General features: G+C 39.1%; 2 protein-coding genes across 3 annotated transcripts in view; one reads left to right on the top strand and one right to left on the bottom strand.

Annotated features, from left to right (window-relative positions):
* The window catches only part of adam22 (ADAM metallopeptidase domain 22), a 60,250-nt gene that overhangs the window by 20,706 nt on the left and 18,536 nt on the right, over positions 1-21,008 (top strand). For both annotated transcript variants that reach the window (XM_029278903.2, XM_065958013.1), the window contains exons 5-10: positions 2,499-2,581; positions 6,746-6,809; positions 18,559-18,625; positions 18,796-18,872; positions 19,326-19,400; positions 20,065-20,136. In XM_029278903.2, the coding sequence (XP_029134736.2) occupies positions 2,499-2,581; positions 6,746-6,809; positions 18,559-18,625; positions 18,796-18,872; positions 19,326-19,400; positions 20,065-20,136 (438 nt within the window). The remainder of the gene's footprint in view (positions 1-2,498; positions 2,582-6,745; positions 6,810-18,558; positions 18,626-18,795; positions 18,873-19,325; positions 19,401-20,064; positions 20,137-21,008) is intronic.
* On the bottom strand, positions 13,322-17,330 carry cldn12 (claudin 12). Its single transcript, XM_020641964.3, has 3 exons — positions 17,152-17,330; positions 15,483-15,740; positions 13,322-15,393 (listed from the first exon to the last, which is right to left on the bottom strand). The coding sequence occupies exons 2-3, from the start codon at positions 15,699-15,701 to the stop codon at positions 14,545-14,547; spliced, it is 1,068 nt and encodes a 355-aa protein (XP_020497620.2). The 5' UTR covers positions 15,702-15,740; positions 17,152-17,330; the 3' UTR covers positions 13,322-14,544.

The raw sequence follows: 21,008 nt of genomic DNA, 5'->3' as shown, positions 1-21,008 counted from the left end.
GATTTGTTACTTCTGATGATCATTTTACATAGCAGCCTCTGCCATCAGTGTGTTAATGGTTTTGAATGGGTTGGTGTGCTCTGCGGTGTCAAAGCGCTTTGAGTAGTCAAAATACTGGAAAAGCACTATACAAGCTCAAGGCCATTACCATTACCATTAGAAAGCCAGCACCAATAACCAGTTATGCTCACTCATAGCTCTACTGTTTACAATGGTCTATAACACAAAGAGTTATGTTACAAAAGTGCAGTTACACATACAGTACAGTAGGTTTGAATACCCATACATACTATCCCTCCCTGTAAAGAAAACATTGTTATCCTCATAGTAGTTAATCTCCAAATATACACAATCACTACATCTACTCCATGAAAATAAAATATGATATCTGTGTTACGCCTGTCTTCATATAAGTTATCTAATGTGCTCAAACTTTCAGTGACATGCAGAGGGCAGGTTGCCCTACTTGTTTACCAGCTGATCTTCACCTTTTGCATTGTTGTGTCCAGATTAGATGATGTATTACTCTTATACAGGTCTTCGGAGATCACAGATCAGACAAATTTAGTAACACACACACACACACACACACGCACACACACACACTGAGGATGTACCCACATCGCTGGGTTTTGGGTGTTTCTCGCTTTGATGAGAAGTGGAGCAGAAGGTTCAGGGCGACAGGGGGAGGAGTGACGCTGGGATAGTAGAGCACAGCTCCGCTTATAAATAGCCCTCTCTGTCTCTTCAGCTCACACTCGCTCTACGCCGTTTACCCGACCTCTCACTCACTCATCTTCTCTAACTCAGTCAGGTTTACTTAGCAAACTTCATCTGATACCATACACTGGATATGGATACAAAAAAAAATCACAAGTTTAATATATCTGTCTTTTTATTAAAAACTTTGACCCTCTTATGCCAGCTGTGCTTTGGTCTTATTTGTTGTTTCTGGTCATCTTGGATGTGATAATATAGACATTTACAGAGCTGCATGGAGACCTGCCTGAGCTCATTGTTTCTTTCTTTTTGTCCTTTAAAAATCGGATTCATAAATGATAGACAAGCGTGTCATAATTTAGATTCACTTTTTAACTTGTGTGAAAATAACTTAATCCTCCTACCAGCTCATTTACAAGTGGAATAACATCAGTTTGATGTAAAACTGGTAGTATATGAATGATTTCTTTGGCTGATGCAGTTTCTAACTTGACTCTGCGCTGTCTAGCGACTCTTTTGTCACAACAAGACACTAAAAGAAGATTTAATGTATTAACTTGCGAGTTTTAGTTGTGCACAAAGCAGGTGTATTTTGTAACCCTAGGACTGAATGGCTAGCTGTTTCCAGTCTACATGCTAAGCTAGGCAAAGCAGGCTCCAGTTCCAAAGACTTGTTAGATTCTCATCTGATTTATTTACTGTCTTCAGAGAGGCAGTAACTGCATTTTCTTTTCAAAAAGTAGAAAATTCCTGTGACAAAAAACTATAATTATTAGACATGTTGTGCTCCTTTTTAAACATGAAAGTGTGCCTGTGAAAAACACATATGCAAAAAGTTTCTGAGCTTAAAGTCGTAGTAATTGACTGGCCTGCACAGAGCACAGAGCACTGACCCAAAACCCATACAACTCTTTTTGGATGAACTTGAAGGTCTGTGATCGGGGTCAGAATGGGAGTGAATTCCTTTAGCCGGTTGTTTTCACTCACTTTGCGCCATGTCATTGAACAATGCAAACAAAACCCTCCATGTAACCTCGCACTAACCCATCGGACAGACATGGATTAAGATGAAGTCCGCAGACAGAGCTGTTGGTAGAAGTGGACAGAGCACTGCGTTGTTGCACAGCATCAGACCGTAGAGCAGAAATTGATCCTCTGATAAAAGCTGCGTTTCCTCGGGGAGACCGGCTTCCTGCCTAATGGCTGTTAGGCAGCAAGAAGTGGACCAGGAAGAGATGGCCTGCAGAGCACTTAGACACTTAGACATCATACCCGTCTGTAGAAAATAAAAGTGTGTTTACGCTCGCAGGAAGTACACACACACACACACACACACACACACACACACACACACACACACACACACACACACACACACACAGATGGAGTTGGATAGAATGAGTGGTTGACGACGAGTCATGATAGATATGGAAAGTTTTTTTTGTCTTTATACAACTGACCGATGCTGTGGCCTTCCTATTGTGAGAAGTTAAGAAGGAGTCACAGAGAAGTTAACACACAGATGGTAGTGCGCAGTACCACACAAAAACACACACAAACATACAGTGCATGCACACACGCTTCTTCACTTGATCATACTTGCACTTGTTGTGTGTGTTAGCAAATGAATTATGTGTGATTGATCGCTCTGAACTCATTTACTGATGGAATATGATAATAGAAACAGCTAGAGGAGTATTTGGCTCTCTGAGACATTTCAGGAGGCGGTTGTGTGTTTGTCTGATCTCTATTTGTGTGTGTTTATGTTTTGCTTACAGGGAGGAGAGCACTGCTACTATCAAGGGAAGGTCAGAGATTTTCCTCACTCCTTTGTGGCTCTCTCAACCTGTCATGGATTACAGTAAGTATGAATATTGTGTGTAGCTGATGTATGTGAGTGTTTTTTTCTGTCAATATTGCTGCAGGGCCTCGCTCTCATTTATCGTTTAGGTCAATGCAATTAGTTTAAGTCAGCTCTTGTGTGCCTCTCTAAAATGTTGTTGCCCTGGCGATCACTCACCTAGACAGGTGCTGCTCAGATGTCTCCTCTTCTTTTTTCCCTCTCTTATTCTCTTCCTGGAGTTGGTATTTTTAGAGTTAGTGTTCTAAAGCAGCGCTCTGTCAGAGAGAGAGGGGTCAGAAACGAGGCCCGCTTGGAGGAAAACATGTACAATGTTTATGCGTGTCAGAAGTTAGTATACATGTGTTTGTGTTTATCCGTCAAGTGTAAAGAAACAAGAGAGTGGCCTTCCTGCAGGGTAAAAATGCATTATGTATATTGTACAGTATGTGAGTTAAGTTTGCATAAAAAAGGGCACATGTGAACAAATACGTAAAACACACATTTGTGTAGAAAAGTTGTGTTTTTCACAGGTGCTTAAACACAATTACTGAAAAAAGTGAAAAAGGTGTTCCTCCCAAACTGTGAACATGAGATGGAAAACTAGCACACACACAGAATCACACACACTATTTGCCTTACATAGTTGTACGCACTAAAGAAATGTAGAAACCCAAAATATATATGTAAACAAGTATAATTTCTGGGCTAGAGAAAGCTCCTTGTAAGTCTCGTTATGTGCCTACACAGAGGCTAAAATCAATTGAGTGACTCATCATGTCATCCTTTGGACCTCCAGACTTTTTCTGTTTTTGAGCGGACGTTTATCCATCGAATAATTTTGCTTTTTATGCTGTCCTTATATTATCATAAATTAGAAGAAATTACCAGAGTTAGAAATCGTTCTTTTTAAACTTGGTCATGATCTTTAAGCGAAAGGATGCAATCCCCACGATTGACGCTCCCAGTTAGCATTTAATCAACACACTGATGGCTGTGTCTAGTATTTTTTATTTAGCTGATTCTTTAACTTTGTTCATGACCTGGTTCTGCAACAGCACCTCCACCTTAAAAACCACTAAAAATACTGCTTTAACTGCAAAGACCAGTTTAACGTGTACAACCTTATATCTTAACACAAAATACATGTGAGTCAATATTCATATAGGACACAAATGAATGAACAGTTTAATGAATCTATCAACCAGACGTTTACTTTGACCTACCAGGTTTTTTCCAAATATGATGTCAACTCAGCAGTTTGTTCTCAATCGTCGGGGCATTGACATTAACCAGCTAGGAATGTATTTGACTGATTATTTCCAACTCCACCATCTAGAAGTGTGCTGCTAATGTCACATAACAAACAAGTGTATGGTAGCATAACCGGCCTTTATTTTTATTTATTTTTTACTTTTTTAGTCTGAGGTGTGATGCTGAAGAGTTCTAAGCTTTATGAAGTCTTAAGTTAAGTTAATTAACAAAACCTTTCACATCTGCTTCTATCAGTCTTCCTCTTAGTTTTTCCTTTAAGGCTTAATATTCATTCTGAAATCATTATACCTCATCAGGCGAAATAATCAAAAAGAAAACAATAAACAAACAAATCAATCAAAAAGAGTTAATCAGTGCGGGGAGTAAACTCAGCTAATGAACTGACTACTGTATTAAGGACTGCTTAATAAGTCAAGCTGCGGCTCTTTAATAGCTTTTGCATATTTCATGTGATTGTGGTGACTTGTTTATCAGCAAAACAAATGTGTAAACTAAACACAAAATAATGTCAAAGTAGAGCATGAGTTTGTCTAATCTTCTCAAGGTTAATCGTTTACACTAATAATGAATTTGCCCAATGTGAGTGAAGCACGTTATAATGCTACTGTCACACATCTTTTAAATCTCAGGTTTTGGGAAATGTTCTTGTTTGTTTTTTAGCATGGAAAGAAATACACAAGCAGACATGATAAATGTAACGGACACAACCAGACTATGCCCTGTGAACGCTGATGTGTGTATGTGTACGTGAAGGAAGGAGGGAGTTAAGGGAGTGCTCTGTGGTGTCGGGGGGTTTAGACATTAGAGGGAGAGTATTTCCCTTATGCTGAGTAAGGTATTTACCGTAATATACATCCTGCTCTGTCCTCTTTTTCCACACACACACACACACACACACACACACACACACACACACACACACACACACACACACACACACACACACACACACACACACACACACACACACACAAACTTTACTCTGCAATTCAATAAGGTATGAATTGTGTAAAGATAGAAATGCTCTCAGCCACACCCATCACATGGATGTATACAGTAAAGCGTTGACTGTTTTAGCAAATCTTTATCTGCTTAACAAATGATCAATACTGAGAACTGTTTACGTTGACCTTGTTAGCAATTTAGAATATGCCTTAAATCAATCTCCTAAAATGATCAGAGTGAACATAAAGACTGAGACCAATGAACCAGACTCTCATCCTGTGATCTCAACTGAACAAAAGCTGTTTTCTTATGATTTTATTTTTCCTGTTTCCCCAAAAAATAAATATAAATTATAATGTTGTCCCTTGAAAACCAAATCATTAACTCACGACCTATGGATTAAGAATTAAATAATGTGTTCGCAAGCATGACCGTTCTTTGTGTCTGTAACTCTGACCTTTTTTTCCTGTGTTCATAATCTGCTCAAAGTGCAGTGTTGGACCACGATGTAATAAGTGGAGGAAAAAAGGCAGGGACAGTTGGAAGAGAAAGGCCGTTGGTGTGTTTACCCTTGTGAATTCACAGTTTGACCCTACCAATCTCCTAAAAGCTTCCGATAAAGTTAATTAGCGGATGACGTTTTTGTGCGCATGCACACACATGGACGAGCAGAGACAAGGAGACCTTCACCAAACTGCTAAATGAGAAATAGATTTTTGGACTTTTTAAAATGATTGCGTGGTCATGACGACGTTTGTGTTTCATGGCATCTCTTGCTCACATCTCTACATTCCCACTTGACAACCCCGGTGTTGTGCTGGCCCTCTGCAGGGTCTACAAGAGTCAGTGCAGTAGCTCGTATGGGCTTTGGTACTGCCTGGCTGGCTTGCATAAACGGAGCCTGGGTCTGTTGACGCTGGCAACACTGTTCTGGTTGTGGTGGCAACTAATGGCCATAAGTTAGGTTGTATAACTTGTCAGTAGTGAATAAGGTTGTAACGGTACCAGACATTTGAAGACCCAGAAGCAGAGTAGAACAGGACACAATAGAGTTCAGCAAAAATGCTTGGTCTTACTTGACAAAAACCAAGGTCATACACTTGATGGCAGTCCAAAAAATAAACAAATCCATAAGGGCAAAGGCAAAATTCCAAGTCAGAAAAAAAACATGCTGAGTCAAAACTATGAAATACTTGAAAGTGATGCACACACTAGAGTAACAAAGACAATCCAGCAACTGCGGTGGGAAACAAAGGAGTATATGAACTGGATGGATGATAGATGGATAGATTTTTGTTTGACATGGACCCTAATGGGCATGGGAGGCGAGAGGACAGGTGCTTGTGATCAAGGGACTGGTGAACACATGAAGGCAGGAACTAAAATGACAGGAGATAATAGATTTCAAAATAAAACAGGAAAATTACAAAATGAAATCATAGGTACAAGGGGCAGAAGTGGGATGAGGGTTGTCTTCACTGAGTGTTTATCTTTTCATATTGGCACAAGTATCTTGTGTTTATTTCACATTCATGGTAAGAGATCTTTCAAAAAATGCTAGAGGATCATCAAGATTTGCACCCCTTCCAAAAAACCTGACCAAACTATAAGTCGTTGTTCCAGAGGTTGAATCCTGATGTGACCTTTAAGTGATGCTGTGTGGTTGAATCTCAGATAGGAAGACCTTTTGGTTCACATTATCCTCCTCTTATCCGAACATGTCCCGGACATGGCAGTCAGGACTGACGAGAACTGCACCTTGTTGGAGTGCATTACAGTCATTATTCTGACAAATGCTGCAATAATACAATAAAAGATAGCTGGACAAGCTCTGGGATGGCTAATGTATTGCTCTGATTGCAGAGGAGGAGCTGAATTCAGATGCATTATTCCATCTAGTGTTGAATAAAACTACAGCGACAAGTGTTGATTTATGCTCTCTCCCTCTCTCTCACTCTGTTTCAGTGGGATGTTTTTCGATGGCAATCACACCTACATGATCGAGCCTGGAGGAGAGGGTAGCGGCGAAGTAAGTTCTCTACAAGACTACATGAAAATTAACTCTTTTTGGAAGAGCACACTGTACTGTTCCTCTGTTTCCAACCTTTTCCCCCCTGATCTTCTATGTACATACATTTAACACTTTTGAATTTACTATCAATAAGTAAATCAACGAATGGTACTTCTACGTTTGGCGCTTTAAATACATGAAATATGTAAATGTTTCCCTTTGTTGTGTTTTATTTTATTTTGATTGGTGAAAGCCTCCTTAATGCAAACTTGTTATCTGTTTTTATTTGTGTGTCTTAAATCTCCTGTGATGCGTTTTTAGCTGGATATGAAACAGACTGGAAATAAAATTGATGCCTCTTAATGACATTCAAAATACAGACGAGTCAATCAGCATCAAGATGGATTATTTCAGCATTGTAATTTTGAATGGCTGCACAATACAGAAACAGCCTATTTGAAAATTTCCCCTGACATTCAGTGAAAGCAGAATGAGAATAGACATGTTGGGTATCACTTTGTCTACAGACGGCACAAAATCACCCCAATCTAAAAGTTCCTCACAGGAGGGTTAGAATTTTAGAATAATCTATTTTAACCCTTTCTCCTATGTTGTGTTTTGTGCAGATCTTGTTCAATACATGTTGTGTTTTTTGATTTGCACTGGTTTTAGCTTTTCTGTTCACAGGTGGATTTTTGTTTGTTTTATTCTTTCATTTATTTATTGATTCTACTGTGGAGGCAGTTGGATGTGTGCAGCACTTGAGTCCCAGACAAATTAGCTAGTGGACAATAAAGTGTATCATATCGTACCGTATCTGTCATATGGTATGGTATCGTATACAATCTTTCAGTGTAACTCCTGGCAGCTGCACAAGTGCTACAGCACAGTGTGAACAGTAGAGAATATGTGAGAATATTATATTCCTTGTCTTAAAAGATTTATACAGAGGTCAGTTATTGTCTTGAGAGGAGGCTGAGACAAAACCAGAATGAGTTACAGATCACACACAGAGTCGTCAACACTTTTTCTAATGAGCCCTGAGTGTGGCAGACAGGTCTCAGGACGGAGAGATTTGCTGGATTATAAATCCTGCAGACATAAGAAAAGCCTACAGCCAATTAGATAATAACAATTACAGGCAGTATAGTGGGAACGATCGGTCAGATCTGAGATTTTCTAAGGAGGCCTGGAGCATGTGAGTGAAAGAACAAGCTGCTGATGCTGTGTGTGTGTGTGTGTGTGTGTGTGTGTGTGTGTGTGTGTGTGTGTGTGTGTGTGTGTGTGTGTGTGTGTGTGTGTGTGTGTGTGTGTGTGTGTGTGTGTGTGTGTGTGTGTGTGTGTGTGTGTGTGTGTGTGTCCTCTCTGCTCTAATTAAAACGTCCAGAAAAAGTGTGTGTCTGGTGTTAATCAGTGAAAAGAGACAAGATAAGACAGGTCAAGGATTATTGTCTGTGTGTGTGTGTGTGTGTGTGTGTGTGCGTGTGTGTGTGCGTGTGCGTGTGCGTGTGTGTGTGTGCGTGCGTGTGCGTGCGTGTGCGTGCGTGCGTGTGCGCATGCGCGTGTGTGTGCTCTTGTGTGGAAGTGTCTCCATGCACTCAAAGGTGCTGATAGCGGTGTTGTGCCACACAGATCTGCTTAAGATTCATCCCCATATGAGGTTTAGTGTTGGGTTGAAAGACAGGTGAGAAGTGGCATACAGTGGATGTGCGGAAGCCAGCCCTTAAAAGAGGAGTTTTAACAAAAAAAAACAAATAGAGTAAAAGAGAGACAAAGAGCTGAAACTAAACATTTAAAAATGAAAAATGTAAGAACAATCCCAATTCCCAAGATGTTGGGTAAAATGTAAATAAAAACAAATGTGATGATTTGCAAAACATTGAAACCCCATATTAAATTGAAATAGCACAAATACTATATGTCAAAAGTTGATTTTTAAATTAACATGTAACGCAATGTCTCAACTTTTATGAATTGGGGTTGTAATTAAATGTCATAACATCATGGACCTGCAGAAAAAACTGTATAAAATATTATTTTTTTTATGGCAGATGCAATATCAGAGTTATGCTTTAATAAAAGAGGGACGGGAATTTGAAGCGAGTGAAGGCACTTATCATTTTTAAATGTTTAAGAAGAATACAAAAGACGAAAGAGAAACAACCATGCTCCAAGCATAGCTGTTAATCATATGTTTACTTTTTACATAATGTCACAGCTACACTTCCTCTTTACTCCAATGGCCTCTTCTCCGTCACCTCCTCTGCCTCCGTCATTCCTCTCCACAGTTTTCTGAAAATACTGAATAATTCAAGCAATGAGAGAGTGAGAGAGCTTAACAAAGAATACTGCTGCAGCCAGCGCTCATCTTCAGAGATACCGTATCGTGGTTCACTTTCTGCTCATTCATACAGACGGAGTGACTTGAAATGCTCAATGCATTGGAGTAGATTCTCTACTAGTTTAGTTTTATATGCCTTACAATTTAAAAGTTTGGTCCAAACCACATCTGCATATACAACATTTAAAATACAGACATCTTTTCATAGCACGTTCTGTATACTCCCAAAAAATACAACTTATCATTTCAATTGACCTGTAGATGTCCAACATTCACTCCTGAAATAAAACAACAACATTATGTAGTTATTAGTGGCAATAGTTAACGTTGTAAAGTACATTTGAAGACTTTATTTCCGTACATTGTTGAGCGATATTTATATTCTTCCTACTTTTTTCTGCATACTTCACGATATTCATCTACCAAATTAAACTCTGCAGAAAGGTTTTTAAGTTTATATTTAAAGAACATATACAGTATATATATATTACTTTTAATGCTTTATTTCAGATTTAACAATGCAAAATGTAATTCGCCCTTGAGCATTCACAACATTAAACCCTAACACTATTTTTTATCAAATCAGTACTTTTACTCTTAACATGTACATTAAATTAAATTAATTTACATTTTGTAGGAAGTACTTACGCTTGAAGTTCAGTATTTATGCATGTTTTCTTTTTCGACCTTTGCTGAAGTTAATGTTCTTATATCAACTCCTGCACACAATTCCTATTGAAGTGAAACATACTGTTTAGAGATACAAGATCTTCAAATATCCATAATAATTCTTCAGTGATTTAAAGTATTAAAAAAAACCTCGTACTAAAGTGGAAAACATTCTGCATATTGCTCTGGCAATGCTAGTTGGCAGGTGAGGTGTGGGGATCCTGACTGCATGACAATGCAAAAGGACTGAGCTGCCCCTGAGCACAAAGGTAGCTATCAGTTTGTCAGTTCTGAGCTCTGGATGCTGCTCCCTGTTGGCGACAGTTCCTCCTGACTGCCTCCTCACATCCCTGGATTCCTCTCTGTGTTTCTCTTTCTCTACTTCACCCTCAGTCTATGTGTCTTTGTCTCTGTTATGGTCTGCTTTGTCTGAAGGTGGTTCTCCCATTCTTTACAGTGCTACAAAAATCTTCTTGTATCCTGGGTGTCTAAACTGTGTGTTTTTAAATATTGTTCTTTAAGTTCATTTTAAAGGGCGCTATCTTTTCAGAATATTGAGTGATTATTCATGAAACTGGCTTTGAACAGTCACATTGCACTTGGTTTCAGTTAGTAAAGGTTTGAAATGAGTCTTTATGTAATGAGGTGCTCTACTTATACAGTTGTCGTGATCTAGTTGGAAGCGATGAAAAAAAAAAACATGACAGGGTTGGGCGTGTGTTCAGCTAGAGAGTCTGCATGACTCCCGTCGGCCATATGGTAAATCCATCTGCCCTCCTTCCGCCAAGGCAGAAAAGGTTTGAGGACATTAAGTGTGTTCTGAACAAGCATGTCACATTCTGAAGCTGAACTGGTTTTTAAAGTGTCTCATCATGTTATGTAGATATGCTTGTGGAGACTACAGTGTTAGCTACACAGATCAGCAGAGTTAAAGTTCACTAGCTAAGAACGTGATGTTCCCTGCCGCCACGTGGCTGATAAATCTCGCACTTCTTCAGTTTGTAAGTGTCAGCGTTTGCATGCAGACAACTTGCACTGAGGATTTGTGATGCTGACTTGCATATGCAGAAAACACCATATGTTTGGTACTGGTGTGTTTTTCTGAACACCTTTCAAACTCCCCTGCACCTCAGGGCCTCTGCAGCAACATCTCTGCATCTCTTTGTATTTACTTTTACTTTTTCAAGTGTCGCAGCACATTTCACTGATGAAATTGCCCAATAGTAGCCTTCAGAGGATTATTATTACATTTGTAAAGCTATGTACAGAATGTTAAACTGTGTAAACAGGCAGACATTTCATTTATACGTGGGTTAGAAAATGATGTGTCCTAAATCCAATGAAAAGTCAAAAAAGACAGGCAAATCCCCATGTGGGTTCTAGATAAAATAAAATAAAAAGCAATAGGTATAAAGAAGCAAACAAAATCTGCACAACAAGGAGCTCCTGTTTAACAGATGTATGGACAATTGATGAGCCAGCATGCTCTTCCTCAGACTTCTGTGTCCTAAATCCATACAAGATATCTGTATTCAAGAGCACTTTAGCACCTGCTATCTCTGGAAAATGAACACAATTTAATTCAAATAAATGTATTAATGTAATACTAAATGCTGTACAAAAATGCTGATAATTATAAAGTTAAAAAGAATGGTCTTGAATCAATCCTGATAAAATTAAACATTCATGAATCTTGATTTGGTTTGTATGCGAACTTACTTTACACAAAACACATCTGAGACTTATTAGAAAGTAAGTAGCTTTGAGGTAGAGGAAAAAAAGTGACATTTTGACCTGATTATGTATTACTTTTTTTGATAATAGGCATCCAGTTTATATCATAGACTGTAAATATTAAAGGATCAAAAAATTCACCCGCATTCAGTGTGTGCCGATCGAGACATGGGCCAATAATATGTTAGTTTCTGCTGTTCAAACTGTTTTTTTTAAATGGATGTGGATGTAAATGTGCCTTCCGGAGTTTCTGCAGCCAGCCTTAAGCGGACTCTTGCACTGCAGGATTTTGCACTTTCACATTGGCTTAACTCTTCAACATCGGAGGTTGCCGCTTGGTTTAGATATTAAGCAACTCATTTGTCTTTTAAATTTGATCTTTTAGTTCTTGAGACATTTCATCTGTTGACCGACTCGCATTGCTTATTGCTCAATGCTCTTTGTGTGGCAAATAAAGAAGCTGATCATTTGCAGCTTTTCCATTAAACCAATTGAAGAGCACTTGGTTATGGATTACTGCATCTCTGCATTGGTGTCAAGTATTCACACAGCTTCCATTTTGTGATGTCAATAACTGGTTGTTATTGACTACCTTGTAGTTTCCACCACTCACATTCTGTGTGTGGTGATCTGACCTGAAGTTACCAGATGAGAGGAGGCTGACTGTGGAAGAGGGGGGTGGGGAGTGATAGGGTGAAGGAAAGGGTATTTGGATTGGATGGGGGTGGTGGCAGGATATAGGTTGGGGGAGGAGGGGGTGTTTGCAAAAGGTGCCAAGATTAGGATTATTTTTTTATACTAGAATTAAAAAACTCAGTGTGCATCGGAGCTAACAGGATTAACAAAAGAGGTCTCCTTGTGGCCTCGAGCCAACTTCAAGTCACCAACCTGGATCTGTTCATTTACACATGCAGAAGGAGAGCAAGAATAAAAGCATGTTACCCCTCCCTGCTCTATATTCATGAGCCAGCAGTCTGTGTCTGAGGTACCATCTCCCATGGCAACCCAGGCTCCGCCCCAGTCTCTTTGTAGCATGACATATGAAGACCATCTGTGTGTAGACCCTAAATCTCCATCCCTGTTCACTCCCTGCAGAGTCTATACACTGTGTGTGTATTTTCTAACAGTGCTGTTTGATTGGGCGTGTTGATCTGGGGAACAAAGACGATGCTGGGGCAAGAATATGTTTGATTACAACAGTTAATTTACGGGAAATAATGCTCTGATAACAATGGACTTTGCTGAGCATGTGCAAATATCACACACTTCTTATAATCATGTTCTTATTAGTAATCAGCAGCTAAACTCTCAGTCAACATGAAAGTGTCACATCAAAGACGGAGTTGGCTCCAATTATGACTGCTGCGATTTTGGCTGTTAATCCAGACGCCCGGTCCACAAGGACTACATCAAAGATAAAACAAAACACTGCAGCACTGAAAGATTCATTTTAATAGAGTGCTCACTGTTGTTAATTGGCTCTGGTTTCTCTCTTAAGCCGGTGATTTGATAACTTCAATATTTACCCACAGAGCCGATCAAGGTTCAGGGCATATGTCAGTGAGTTCATATTCTTACTGTGGTAACTGAAGTGCAAAGAAAAGCAGAGCGCTGATGCACATTGTATTTTCATGTAATACAATGTGTACATGCTGTTTTTCACGAGCTGGGTGAGGGTATAAAGAGAATTATTGTGAAACTGATTTTTTTTGTTGTTGCCATTTTGTACTTCGTAGCAGTATATAAGGTTTTTTGTTAGCTCAGCACATAAACAGACATGAAGAAACATTATTAATCAAGTTTTAATAAAAACTATAAAGGTGGAAGTGTAGAAAAAATATTGATAATATAAATGACCTTTTGTAAAATGACAATATTTAGACAGTAAATAAAAGTTGATCATTTCTCATTATGTCAAGAACCAACAAATAAAACAGCAGGCAATAGATTACATTTGGCTTAATCACAAGTACTAACCCTGCAGTAAAACCAAATGACACTTGTTTCAGAAAGTTTCCGATGAACAGCACCCCATTCTGTTATTTCTTAACATCACGCTTAATAACATCCTAACATAGTGTTTTTAAAAAACAGTGATCTAACTCTGCATCTGGATATACATTTTACAATTTAAAAACATTGTAGTGCCATCTTTTTAAATAAACATTTGAATGACATGTTAATGAGGGATAAGTCAGTGTTAGATAATATTAAAAGCTAATAAAGTTAGTGAACAAAGGCAATGTAAACTGGCACAGTATTCACATAATTAGTGCATTAACATTGACAGCTGCTCTTCACAGGGCACTGTGACAGTACAACAATTACAAACATGTGATTCATTCAGAAGTTGTTCAGCAGAACCTCAGAATGTTAACCTTAAGACAGTTTCATTACAGTTTAAGCTTTGCACAAACAAGTTATTTTTATCACGCGTGTATGAAGTTCATGTAGACAAACAAAATGTAACAGAACAGTATTTTTTTTTGTAGTGTTTATGTAGCTTTTTGGCATCCAGGATACACTTCTTTTAATCTAAAGGTAAGAGTGATCATTTATGTGAAGTTATCAATTCTTGGAACTTTTTAAACTTGTAGCTGTGGAGTTGGTCCATTGGACACATAGGCAGGTTACAAGCTAAGTAAAGTTAAGTCGCCCTCATCAGTTAAACATTGAGATAAGCCACATAGTCGGTTAAGGTTTCTTTCACTGTTTTTGGCTGCAAATAACTTCATTTTTTTCTTTCTACAATACTAAGCTGAATACAGTGTTCGGCAGTGTTTTAGTGAGCCTCCTTTAAAGGAAATCTCATCCTTCATTAGTACTTCAGGCTTCTTTGACTGGATCCCATCTTCTATAATCAGCACTTTAGAGACCCGGAGTGACTGACTGAATTCTTGAAGCTATCACTCTGGGGGCTGTAAATAGCTCTCATATTTATTAACTTCCATCAATCATACTGTATTAGTCTGATCAGTGGTGAACTCTATGATATCAACTTCTCTTCCCCTATTGCCCCTGCGTCAGGACGGGAATGTCGATTTCTATGGCAGACATGCGAGAGCGGGAAGAGTAGCGATGGCCTGCGTAGCTAGATGCGTAGCCTTGAGAAGGGGCGTAGCTTTGTGAGGGTGCGTAACTCTGTGATGGTGCATAACTCTGTGATGGTGCATAACTCTGTGAGGGAGCATAGCTGTAGGCCTGGGTTCCCCCCACCTCTGAACCATACCCATCAGGAGCAGAAATCTGAGACATGTACACCTGCGGTGGTGCAGGGGCTATCACACTTTGTGAGTAGCCCTGGGAGGGCACATAAGGTTGAGTGTCGATCACAGTGGGAGGAAATGTTTGTGCCAGGAATGGCTGAGGACCATACACTGGGGATGGAGGATATCCGTTGGCAGTGAGAGGCTGGGTGGACAGAGAGGTGGGCATAGTCTGCAGTGGCAACCAGAAAGGGGAAGGCAACTTTTTACACATACAGTACCACATGAACATCAGCAGGGAGGCCAGCATTAGTCCCCCAGAGCAGCCAATGGATACATACACAGCAAAGCCATCAGAGAAAATGTTGTCATATCTGATGTTCATTTCCTTGGTACGGAACAGGAACCAGACTGAGGGTGCCAAAGCTATAGCACCTCCCAGAAACAAGAACGTCCCAGCAACCAGGTGACAGCCTGCACTGTTGACTAGGAATCTGGTGGTCTTGATGTCCGGTTCAGGCTTCTCTGAACAGCAGCATGTCTTACACATTCCTGACATGCACAGCAGCAAGGCCAGAGAGCCGAGTAGCAGACCTGTCGGCAAACAAAACTGCAGGAGCCTAAGATCCAGCTGGTCCACTTTAGAGTACCACTAGAAAAACAAGAGGACATGTTTTCTGTTTTAGGACATAGAAAGAAAAAAGCAAAAGGACTGAGAGAACAAGTTTCCTTAAGAAATACCTCTGAATCATAGTAGTAACATCCTGAATAGCCATCCTGTTTCACACATTTAGCCCACAGCCCGTCATACACGCTGATATTCTTGGCATTGCGATTGAAGGTGACGAGTCTGGTTACTCGCCACTGTGGGATTAACGATGCCACAGCAATCCCTCCCACACACACAAAGGCAATGATGAAGGCAAACGCGTTGGTGGCGTGGATGTCTCGGCACGACATGGTGGATGTTTATAGGAACAAAGGCCAAGTTGAGAGTTCCTGTTTGAGAAGATGAGGACAGAAAGTGAGACCAGTGATTGGTCAGTTTAGTCCAAAGTGAAAGGTCTATGATGTGACTTAATAAATATTATTATACACACAGGAACTCCTGATATTTAGAAATACTGTTCTTTTTTTTAAACTGGTGGTTAAATAAGTTTCTTCAAATGGCCCAATTATTATTCAAGTATACTAACTGTGCCACAGACTGACCTAGCTATGGGCAACCCCCCTGTATTTCTATTCACCACAGTATAGTTGACCCAATATCTGCTGTCTCTGAGAAACAATGCTCTCATTTTATTAGCAAACAAAGTAGGAGTGACTTGGGGCCTGATGTTGCAAGGAAAAGTGTCCATTCTGCAGCACTTTGCTTAGACTGTACAGACTAAAACAGTAATCTATTGAATTAACGGCTTGAGGTTCCTTTAAATTACAGCATGCAGAAGTGACATAATAAGTCCTGACTTATCTTCTATCATCCATTTAGATAATTTGCATTGGTTGAATTTAGACTCGGGCTAAAAAAAACACTCCATCACATTCAGCTAAGAAATAAAACAATTTAGCTGGACTTTGATCCATGCAAAACAACAAGCTCAGACCATCCTGGCACCATTCAGAGTTGGTTTACGGTGTACTAAGTACTGTAATGCACTTCTTAGGCTGGCACGTTTTTTTCTAATCATTCCTGGTCCAGTAAGTAAAGATGAGGTTCTTATAGCTGTATAATAAAATGAAGTAATAGTATCTTAGTTCAAAAATAAAGGAGAGCAGACCTTAGCAGTTTGGGCCAGAAGGGACTGAAGTGTCTGCAACAAATTATTTACGAAATAATTTTATGATACTGAACCTAAGTTGTAGTTGTCTAACATATATAACTGTATATATATGTTTTTATCTCATTCCTCTCTTAAAGTATTTTGTATGTGGTCATCGTGATAATGACGTCATGGTCCAATTTAAAAATAGGCTGATAGTAAACATAGCAGACCGTGTGGGTGTATCAAACACACAGCCCTTAACTATACTGACATTTAGTGATAAACATTACTCATTAACAGAGAGATAATTTAGAAACAAGATATTACATCCACTTAGCAGATAAAGTTAGACTCCTCTAATGTTTACATGCTAAACTACCTTCCTGTTTCGTTAGCTCCTCAGTCCTATGAGCACGTCTAAAAACAAAGATTATCTTATTAGAGCTGCATGTATCAACAACCCAAATTCTGAAATATCCACACTAAATGTAAGGTTATTATTTGAGGCGAGTGTAACTTAAGAATACACCAACTAACAATGTCCCAACGATACCGTTAGCTTGTGGCTAATGTGTTAGCATTTAAGCAACCTGTTGCTACCCGAAACTCAAACTCGACAAAAATGGGTTACAAATGGACTTCAATACCTTTAAATTCCAGCAGTTCAATCGTGTTTAGATCACGTTTAACATGGCACTTCTTTACACGCTTGGAGACGAAGCAACCCAGAAACTTTTTCACAAAATGACAGTAGATAGTGCCGTACACAGGATGTGGCCTCATAGCAAGTGTTTCGGCTGCCCTCCGTGTAGTCTCACAGGTGGTTCACGCATGCGTGGGCGAGATCAAGTACTTGTTCCCCAATGGTTATTCCCTGCATACACTCGGAGCCTTGAATCCACGTGGGTGGTAATAATTGTCGTTGAAAAAAAATAAAAGTAGGTTATAAAAAAAATCGCACAAAAGGAACTAGTTGTACAAAAATAATACATTTTCTAACAGTAGACCTATAATGAAAACATACACATGTTGGTCAAGAATAGAATGTCTTTATTGTCATTATACAATTGTACAACGACATTTTTTGGCTTCACCTTAAAGTGCACACACATACAAGCATCCACAGCTAAAAAAAAAACAAAAGAAGAAATTAAAAAAAGGAACTCTCATTCAGGTAAGATGAGCAATGTATGGTGGGAGTTATTTACAGGTAGTAACATAACAGAATACAAATAGATATTGCAGAAATATAAAATAAATATTGCCCAGTATGAAATGTAAAATATTGCAGAAATACAAAATAAATATTGCACAGTATGAAATGTAAAATATTGCAGAAATATAAAATAAATATTGCACAGTATGAAATGTAAAATATTGCAGAAATACAAAATAAATATTGCACAGTATGAAATGTGAAATATTGCAGAAATATAAAATAAATATTGCACAGTATGTGTGGTGAGGGCGGGACGGTCAACGCATGTCCAGGTTCAGTGTGGTTATGGCTCTGGGGAAGAAGCTGTGCTTGAGTCTGTTTGTCCGTGCTCTGACAGACCTGTAGCGTCTGCCAGAGGGCAACATGTTGAACAGATGAAAGCCGGGGTGTGAGCTGTCCTTTACAATGTTTTTTGCTCTGTTCAGACAAGAGTTATAAGAGTTATAAATGTCCTTAAATGAGGGGAGTGTGCAGCCGATGATCTTTTGTGCTGTGTTGGTGCTGGTCTGTATGGACTTTCATTAGCATCCAAGTTTAATTTTGGTTGCAGAATGTAATTCGTGTTTTTCAAAAACCCTTGTAAAGGTACATTTTTCATAGAAGCTATATTGATACTATGTGTTTAAGTCAAGTATTTGTCTGATGTTTCATCTCCTTTGCTTTGACAGCTGTGAAGGTTTTGAAGTAGAAATAAGGAATAAAACAAACACCAGCACATGTTCCATTCAGATATGTTACCTACGTTGAACTCCAACACAGCAGCCCTGACTCCAGTCCACACATCAGACACTTTAAAGGGAGTTGTGATTTAATTTACAGTTTTTGTGTCTTTCAGGGGGATGTCCGCATTCACATGATCTATAAATCTGCAGGCCAAGAGGGATTAAATGACCTCCTCAATGGTAAGATATAGACTGAAGACATTAGAATCTTCAATATATGACAAATATGCATCAAAGGCAGTACAATCATTTTGATTGTTGTTCCATTTTAATCATAGAAGGTGTGTCTGACTGTTTTTGAAGGTACTGTATGAAAATATTGATTAGAAATTCATGTTTCTGTTTCTTAGGTGAACTTCCAGAGCCGCCTTTTCCAAGCCCTCCTTTTCCTGGGTCAAAAGTTGTTCACAGGAGAAAAAAGAGACAGGTAGGACCTCGCCAGACCTCTTTATTGAAGAGGGTTCCTGATGGACTCATGTTGACTTTAACATACTCATGCTTGTGTGTGTGGGAGTGCACTGATCCCTGTGTGTTTGTTTTTATAACTCTCAAAGCTAAAGATAGAGCACAGTTTCTAAATTCACACAACTGCTCCCCGCTCTTCTGTCTTCTTCTTTTGCATTAAATATTTACCTTGTGAGTCGCGGCTGCTTCAAACCCATTCGTCTTTTCTCAGATAAAGTCAGCTGTTTGCAGCTGTCTGTCCCTCAGAGCTGCTCTCATCTTTATTTGGAATTTGAAACAGAAAAATTGGTTTAGTTTTGCAGAGTTAATATTTTTCTATTCTTTATTCTTTTTATTTTTCTCTGTGACGTGTGGGACTTTGTGTGTTTGTCTTCTTCTATGATCAAACTGGTAAATTGTGTTTCTTTCTTCTCAGGTTTCCCATGAGTCAAGAGGTATAGAGGATGAGACCAAATACATTGAGCTGATGGTGATCAACGACCATCTAATGGTAAAGTTTAAACTACATAGATATGGTGTGGATATACACTTACTGTAGGCCTAAATGCTTATTTGAAATAAAATAAAATAAAAATAAGTGTGTGTGTTGAGCGCTGTGTAAAGAAAAATCATCACAGCTAAAATAGTGATTGTCAGCATTGCACATTTCCGTTATGTTACTTGAATTGTTTGAAATGTTTCCTTGTTAAGTGTTTGGAAATTGACTTTCTGGTTGTTGTTGATGTCTCATCTTTTAAGCCCAAATGGAATGAGCATCATTTAAAGACACTCAAACAATATAATCACACATTTTTACCTTTAGGTTGATATGAACGGAGAACAGGATGCTGGGTGGTCTGAGAGTCAATACTTTAAATGAAATAAGTGCTTGCACTCTTCAAGGCACTCCCTTTATTGTACATTGAACAGACAGTATTCATCCGACTGGCCCTGACTTAAATCTCCTGTGGCTGAGATTGTTAAGTGCACAACAATAAAGCTGATATTTGGAGCAAAAGCAAATGTGCAGACACCTGCTCCTTTTAGAAGATTTAAAAGGCTTGAAATGAATTTGTACCAGATTGTGACTAACACTATTGTTTGTTTCCTCTCCATCCTGTTTTCATGCCTCTCTCTCTCTCTTTCTCCCTCTCTGTCTCTCTGTCTCTCTTCAGTACAAGAAGCATCGGCTTTCCGTTGGGCACACGAATAACTATGCTAAGTCAGTGGTCAATATGGCTGACATGGTAAGAATTGTATTGATCCTCTTCTTGGAAAGCTTACCACAAGCACTCCCAGGTATTGGAGCTGCACATTGCACTGTATTCTGCCAACCAACCACACTCTCTGCAGTTAAAACCTCCTATGGCTCATAATATGCTGCATACAGCTATTAACCAGCCTGTCAAAAGAGTTTTCACTGCAAACAGCATTGGCATTTCAACAGCACTGAGGCAGATATTTCTGTGTTTCATTAACATCTGTGTGCTGTGCTACTGAAACCTGACCTGCTTCAGGGTCACGTCTGTAAACTGATAGGCTTGAGAAGCTGAAGAATGGTCATGCTTTTTGCTATGTCCTTGAAGAGGATCATATGAAGCAGGCGCTATTTGGGAAGTACACATTGATTTCCATGTACGAGTATAGAATTGTCGCTTTTTCTTGGTGTACGGCAAATGGCCGTGTCAGTGAGGCCACATTCACAGTGGCACAAGACAAGATAATAATACAAATATTGCTAAGAAGCTACAGTCCAAAAGATACAAACAATATTAAGAGAAGACAGTTCTACAGATGAAAGTTATTTTTTACTTTTCTCTGTTATTGTCATTTTTGAAATCAGTCAGCACCCAGTATGGGGAACAGGAAACATCTCTGACCTTTGAAAATGATGGATGCAGCGCTCCTTCAGCTTCAGTTGAAGAACTTAAAACACTCAATCTGTCAAACACTTCTAAACAATGGAAGTTAAAGGGGAAATGGAAAATCCTCTTTTCTTAGAATTACATATGAAGGTCAAAAAAAAACAAAACGTCATAACTCGAGATCAACTTTGTAGCTGCTTCTGAATCTGTGTAATGTATCTCATGCATCTAATCTGCTCAGTAATTACAAGGAC

Source organism: Labrus bergylta, chromosome 8 (genome assembly GCF_963930695.1).
Source record: "Labrus bergylta chromosome 8, fLabBer1.1, whole genome shotgun sequence".
Classification (NCBI taxonomy): Eukaryota; Metazoa; Chordata; class Actinopteri; order Labriformes; family Labridae; genus Labrus; species Labrus bergylta.
This window is presented reverse-complemented; position numbering and strand designations above follow the sequence as displayed.